The 7,349-nt window shown below is 33.0% G+C and overlaps 1 protein-coding gene across 1 annotated transcript; it reads left to right on the top strand.

Moving 5' to 3' along the window:
* The first annotated feature begins 2,018 nt into the window (after positions 1-2,018).
* Positions 2,019-7,144, top strand: LOC129807980 (probable methylthioribulose-1-phosphate dehydratase). Its single transcript, XM_055857609.1, has 6 exons — positions 2,019-2,145; positions 2,652-2,663; positions 2,735-2,829; positions 2,890-3,003; positions 3,070-3,426; positions 6,979-7,144. Exons 1-6 carry the CDS (start codon positions 2,128-2,130, stop codon positions 7,058-7,060), a joined length of 678 nt encoding a protein of 225 aa, XP_055713584.1. The 5' UTR covers positions 2,019-2,127; the 3' UTR covers positions 7,061-7,144.
* Positions 7,145-7,349: the final 205 nt, after the last annotated feature.

The following is a 7,349-nucleotide window of genomic DNA, read 5'->3' on the forward strand; positions in this document are numbered from 1 at the left end:
GGAGAAGAAGGTGTGCAGCTCAAAAGATCCTAGATTCCATTGATCAGCAGCTCTTTCTGGAAAAGCTTCAGGACTTCAGGAAAACTTGTGGATACGTTTGGATGAACAGGAGTATTTGTAACCAAGAACATTGACGTAAGTACTATGAATATGCTAAAAAAAACTCGATGATTTTATTGCAAAGCTATTCCTGCAAAAAATTCAGGACTACAATTGGAAGAGCATGATAGTGGATGAGGGGAAGGACTTTGAGGAATAATTAGAAAGTGCTTCACCAAAATTCCTGCAAAAATTGATCCAGTGCAACTCTACAAATTTGATTCCGGATACTGGATGACACTGATTTGATTCCGGACACTAGTGATAATTATGATAAATTTTATGAAAAATAAATTCTCATATCTTGGTTTCCAATCCGAAATCTTTTATTGGTTATCCGGTGTACATTAAAGCCTTCTCCCTCTATCCACTACTGTCCAAGCAGGAGTCCCATGGAGGAAGCAAAAGTTTGTAGCCATCTAATCCTTGTGCTTCCGGATGGGAACATTTCCATCGTGGTTGAAAAGGAGGAATGATGGGAGGTGGTTCTGGGGCTTCAAGTGATGGGCTGTGGTAACTACGGATGACTCTTGTATGTACTAGGATCTCCTCAGTGGCTCTGAATAGGTCTATTGTCTTGATTGATTTACCAGGTTCATGTTCCAAAATTCTTCAATTTCCTTCTTTCCAGTCATGTTTTAATTTGGTGCACGAGGTCACTGTACCATAAAAATCTTCAAGAATACACAGACATCACAACTTTCGGCAACGTCAAAAGAAAAATCAGCGAAAATGTTCCTCCAAAGCTGGCTTTGATTCCACTGGGAACAACTTCTGTAGAAAAACACTGCAATTTCGCAATTTTGGAAAATTTTCCACGAACATTCACTAACAACTATCCCAGGGAATTCCAACAAACACTTTTCACACTTTTTCCACCACTCAAATGACAAATTTTCATGAAAAATGTCTCGAGTTGCTGTGATTTTTTAAAAAATTCTTTAAAAAAACTGTTTTGTAAAAAATTGTCCCAGTGTGTAGAGGCATTTTTTTAAAAGAATTTTTTTAAAGAAAAAACCTTGATTTTTTAAAAAAATGGGTCGTTTTTTTACAAAATCGCCTACACACTATACAAATTTCTGTAAAAAATCCAGTTTTTTTAAAAAAAATTTCACTAGTCTGGAGGCGATTTTTTTAAAGAACTTTTTTTAATGTCATTTTTTACAGAATTTTTTGATAATGTGTAGACAGCTCAAGAAAGCTTTCCGGAAAGCATTTTTAAGAGCCAATAGTCATTGTGGTGGCCCCATTTAGTGTCTACTAGTGTCCCGGACGAGAAAAACCCAGGAATTTAGGTGAAACGAGCAATGGAAATTTGTGAGGTTTTGGGTAAAAAATATTGATAAATCGCCACAAAACATCAAGAAAAACACCTACAGATGCATAAAAGTACGTTTTCTAAGATTTGTAGTGCCTCAAATTGCTGAATTTATTGTATTTTAAAAAAATAATTCTAACTGGTAGACCCAAAGAGGTTATCTTTACAGTAAATTTTGGGGTCACACAAAACTCATTATTTACCAGCAAAACTTACTAATTTCACTTTACTTCACTACCAAATACTTTAATTTGCAATAAAACTTGCATCCGGACGACAAAATTACCAGTTTACACCACACAAAATATCCCAAAAAACTTGCAGGTTATCTTGCAAGTTGGTGTAAACAGAACCTCACTTCTCTTGCAGAATTAGAGAATGAGGCCCAATATCGCACTATATGCGATTTATAGAATGACCGCTTGGAGGCGGTCTTACCCGTTAGAGGGTTAAAAAACATTGTTTTTCACAGAATATTCATATGCTGCTTTGGGTACTCAGATTCCCAAAAGAGACGAAAGATAAAGAGCCTGACTGCCTGACTTTTTCAATAAATTTTGAGAACAGTTGAATGTACAGTCGGGTTAGGGGAATTAATGTCAGTGTGACATACATAATTTGTTTTTGTATGATAAGAGAGGAGTTGTTTATATTTTATTATCGTTTATCTTCGGTGTGTTTTTTAGTGAAAAGTGCACATTTGCAACAAAATGAGAGGTCTTTATGAGGTAGGTCTGTTATTTAATAATCTTTTTTAATTAAGATATCTGTAGAAATTTTAAGATTTCGTCACTTTACCTTGATAATTTGGAAGCTTGTTTGTCACTCATACTTCTCAGTTCATAGTCCATGTGCTGCCTCTTATGAAATAAATTAAATTAATTATCATAAGTAGCTCAATGAAAATTTTATAGGACACTTTGACCTAGATTTAAGGGGGAATCCTTTAGCTATTTGGTTCTGTAAAAAATCAATTTTGTGAATATAGGATGGTATATGAATATTTTCTAAAAATAGCATATAATTAAAGCACCTCAAGATTCTTGACTTGATAGATTGTTGTCTCCAAAAAGCTTGTTCAGTCGCTTCGTTTATCTCTGAGCAAAGTGTGGTGCTTGCGGTTTCTCGCTGTATTTCCTATTTCTTTTGATTAGTCTCAGCTACAAAGCAGAACGCAATAAAACAACATTCTAATAATTTATTTACTTTTTTTCTGTAAACCATGATGTACCAGGATTTATCTGAGGTAAGAAATTTGAAATTCTCTCTCAATGAATATTGATTTTTAGTTAAGCATTGTCCTAATTGGTTTCCCAGGAGCATCCTCGAAAATTGATTCCTGAGCTCTGCAAGCAATTCTACAATTTAGGTTGGGTAACTGGAACTGGAGGTGGAATAAGCATTAAGCTCGAGTATTTTAAGAATTCTTTATAAGTTGTATGAATTGTGAATAATTTTAATTTGGCTTACAGCGATGAAATTTACATTGCCCCTTCGGGAGTACAAAAGGAGCGCATACAGCCAGAGGATTTGTTTATTCAAAATATCGATGGAGAAGACCTACAACTTCCGCCAGATTATAAAAAGTAAGTTTTAAAAATGGTATTTTTCATCGTCGATTTTATTAGATTAATTAATAATCTCCTATTCAGATTGACCAAGAGCCAGTGTACACCACTTTTTATGCTGGCCTACAAGCATCGTCATGCTGGAGCAGTGATCCATACTCATTCCCCAAATGCCGTAATGGCTACCCTTCTCTGGGAAGGTCCTGAATTTCGGTGCAGTCATTTAGAGATGATAAAGGGAGTGTATGATGCGAAATTAAAGCGGTATCTTCGCTATGATGAAGAACTCGTGGTGCCAATTATTGAAAATACATGCTTTGAGAAGGACCTTGAGGAATCCCTATTTGAGGCCATGAAGGAGTACCCTGGTACCCATGCTGTCCTTGTACGTCGTCATGGAATTTATGTGTGGGGAGACACGTGGCAAAAAGCAAAGACAATGTAAGTTATTTTACGTTCTTGATATTTTTTTTAGATTAAATACATTAAAAAATCAGTATAATTAATTAAGTAAGATAATTATAAAATGGTAAAAACTCATTAAAATTTAAAAAAAAATCATTCAAATTTGGATATAACCACCTGAGCGCCCACAGAGCTGGGGTAAGTGTAAATAGCCGAGACAGCGGCAACTGAGCGATAACCATTTTTTTACACTTCGTGTCTCGGGTATGACCATTTTTTTTTGGTAATTTTTGAGGAATTCCCATTTTTTGTTCCGAAAGCTCCTGGCGCTCCGAACATTTTTCGAAAGTACATCGAAAATTGTTCATTGATAGAAAATTCTTCCAGGAATGATAAAATATGCTGAGTTTGCTCATAAATTAAATCTTGGTAATATCAAAATTGTTAGCAATTTTCGTGATTCTAAAATTAACACTCTGATTGATAGGTATTGATTGATAACACATAATAATCTCAATCAATAAACCAATATTTTAATTATTAATTTAATTATTTATGTTTTTATTCATTATTATCCTTAATATTTGCATTTTGTCAGGTAATAATTAAAAAATATTCTTTTTTCTGTTAATAAACTTTAAAATATATTTAAAAATTTCAAAGGGTATCAAAAATCTACGGGAATCGAGGAATACCGTAGACATTTTTTAATAAGTTGAGAAACTTTTTTAAAATAAATAATAAAATAATAAATAAATAATAAAATAAATAATGAATAAAAAGAATTAAAAATGTAGGGGGAGGCTTTGATCGTTCGCACATACGCTACCTTCAGACACTTCATATTTCTCCCATATTCCTTTATGAATCTCACATATGGCTATATATTGTAATAGCTAACGTTAAATCCCACCCTTCCTGAAAAAATTGAGAGTCTAATCCTTTTTTCCTAGTTTCAGGAAGCAAAAAATAAAAACAGGTCCAAAACTGTAATTTTGCTGTGCAATATTTCATACGATTGTGCAGAATTAATATCACTTTTCTGAAAAACTACTATCACAGAGGGTAGAGGGGTTATTAGGAATCAGATTTATGTAAAAATCTTTTAGGCTGAACAGGCACTTTTTGTGGGTGGAACAAAATTCACAAACTTGACTCAAATTCATCGATCGCACATAGAAGACTGCTTCTTTCAGACATTTTCCAAGAAACTTCATTTTAGATGCGATCCCTCATATTCACATCTATTGTAATCTACCGATTTGATCCACCACTAAAAAGGAAAACTTAAAAATCGTAAAGTTGATAAACAAGAAGTAATTTGACTCAAATAGGCTGCAGTTGAGTAATTATTAAGCAATTTTGCATTTCTTTGATATAAAAATATTTTTCAAGCTTGCACAAACTGAATGTGCAATGAAAGAATCACATCTGCAATAAGCTCATACAGTTTACAACTGGTTTTTGACAATCTTTGACATAACCTCACTATTGTGTTGTTTTGCATGACAAAGAAAAGAAATTGTCCGTGAGAAGCTGTTTTGTGAAAATTTTAGCTTGTTCACCTGCTGAAGCTCAATATCTGTGCTAAATCCCGATTCCTGCAGCTGCAGGAACAGAGAAATCTTCAATGATGCGCATTCAAATGTTTTTGTGCATATCCGGCTTCGTGGAGGAATGGTGGAATCTTGTGTGGTCTTCTCGCTTGCAGAGTTTTAGTCAATTTTTAGCTTTAAAAACTTATTGATTCGTGTAAATTTAGTGATATTTGGACTTTTCAAGAAAGTATTCATCAGATTTAACCGTTTCCGGAGTGAAATTCTCGTAGAATCAAGCAAAAAAATGGTTTTTAATGTCAATAAAACATCTCTCAGAAAAGTTCCAAAAAAGTGATATTAAAATGTTTTATTTCTTATAAAAATGGTTTAATCAAGTAGATTAGAGTTCCCTTTAAACAATGATGTGCAACTTTTAGTGTCCGGTGCAAAATTTACGGTGAAAATGGGGTGTTCAATGATGACGTGAATCGTGTGCGATAATAGAAACTTGATTCATCTATCGGACAAATCGCCATTAAATTTTCATTTTCCTCTGGAGGAAAATCTAATGATTTCCTGGGATTTTGTTTAGTGGGATTATGAACCTTATAAGTAAGACATTTTTTTGGCATAGTTGGAGAATCCATACGGTTTGCATGGTAGTTAGAAAAAATCACTGAACTTGAACATCATTTTTGTGTGCGAAAGTTCAAAGCCTCCCCCTACAGCCCCATAATGTATTAGTTATGTACAGGGACATGAATTAAATAAATAAATAAATAATAGTAATTTTTATTTTATAGGTATATTTTTAAATAATTCACAATATATTTACTAATACTAGTCAAATGATAATAATAAATAAATAAATAAGAAAAAAAAAATTAAAGAAAAACATGATTTGATGTTTTATGAGGATTATTACTTAAATTTCCAGGAAGAAGTTTGACATTTTATATAAATTATAGGGTAAGTGTGCCAAATTCCGGCCAGCTTGCAATTTCGGCCACCTTTTTTCTTCCTCGAATTTCCATGAACTTTTAGATTTTACGTACTCTAGAGATTATACAATGCAAAAGAATAACAAAAAATGTAGATTCGACAAACGAGATAACGTGAAAAAGATATTGGAAGAATTCTCGAATGAAGGTGAGAACTATGAGAATGAAGGTGGCCGAAATAGGGCACCAAAACTATGTCTATATTTTTATTCATTTTAAAATGTATTAAAAATGATTTTAGAGTAAATAAAGACGATAAACTCTTTACAAGGTTCCAAGCAACACTTTTTCAGAAGAAAGAATAAAAAAAATCAATTTGTATTTAAAATATTACAGTTTAAACTTGAGATTTTGACGCTTGCATGCAACTATGCCGAAATTTGGCACACTTACCCTATATAAAAATATTTTTTTATAAAAAAAATATTTTATAAAAAAAATCCTAAATTCCGGCAAGCGTCAAAGTCTTCAGTTTAAAGTGTAATATTTTAAATACAAATTGATTTTTTTATTCTTTCTTCTGAAAGAGTGTTGCTTGGAAACTTGTAAAGAGTTTACCGTCTTTATTTACTCTAAAATCATTCTTAATACATTTTAAAATGAATAAAAATATAGACAGAGCTTTGGTGCCCTATTTCGGCCACCTTCATTCTCATAGTTCCTTGCCCTTCAGGAATTCTTGCAATATCTTTTTCATGTCATCTCGTTTGTCGAAGCTACATTTTTTGTTATTCTTTTGCATTGTATAATCTCTAGAGAATGTAAAATCTAAAAATTTATGGAAATTCGAGGAACAAAAAAAATGGCCGAAATTGCAAGCTGGCCGGAATTTGGCACACCTACCCTATGACAAGAAAACGAAACTTCAAATTTCCAATTTTCTGCTAAAATACGACCCTTCCAAAATCTTTTTACAAAAGATTTTAGTATTTTCGTCATTAAAATTTAACATTACACTGACCAAAATTAATTAATGACAAAAAATTTTCTACCTTTCCAATGTGTAGCTCTCTATTTTTGGTGTTTTTTCTTTCAAATTATATTTTCAGGACTGAATGCTACGACTACCTCTTCAGCATTGCAGTGGAAATGAAAAAATGTGGTCTAAATGCTTCAAAATTCAGGAATTGAAAGGGTTTTTGAAGCTTAAATTGATAGTCATCAAGAGAATTTATGTAAAAAAAGCGAAAAAATAAAGAAAATATCTATATAAAAGCAGAGTGTTTTAATCATCTTAAATTCAGGTTGCAGTAGATTGGTATGGACGGGATGAGGTTGTCAGTCCAATGCCTTGTGGAATCAAGTGCAGTGAAGCTCTCTGGATGCAATTCGAACATGTTTAGCGCCAGAAAAATTCCTGGTGTCCTAAGGAGGATTCGAACCCGGAACATTTGCATCATAGAGCGATTGCTCACTAATG

This window comes from Phlebotomus papatasi, chromosome 3, assembly GCF_024763615.1.
Source record: "Phlebotomus papatasi isolate M1 chromosome 3, Ppap_2.1, whole genome shotgun sequence".
Classification (NCBI taxonomy): Eukaryota; Metazoa; Arthropoda; class Insecta; order Diptera; family Psychodidae; genus Phlebotomus; species Phlebotomus papatasi.

What these genes read in the sequence shown, in the direction of transcription:
- LOC129807980 (XM_055857609.1), top strand. An exon ending in CTTCCGCCAGATTATAAAAA is followed by an intron (nt 3,004 to 3,069) that starts GTAAGTTTTAAA and finishes TCTCCTATTCAG; the next exon opens with ATTGACCAAGAGCCAGTGTA. An exon ending in TGGCAAAAAGCAAAGACAAT is followed by an intron (nt 3,427 to 6,978) that starts GTAAGTTATTTT and finishes TTATATTTTCAG; the next exon opens with GACTGAATGCTACGACTACC.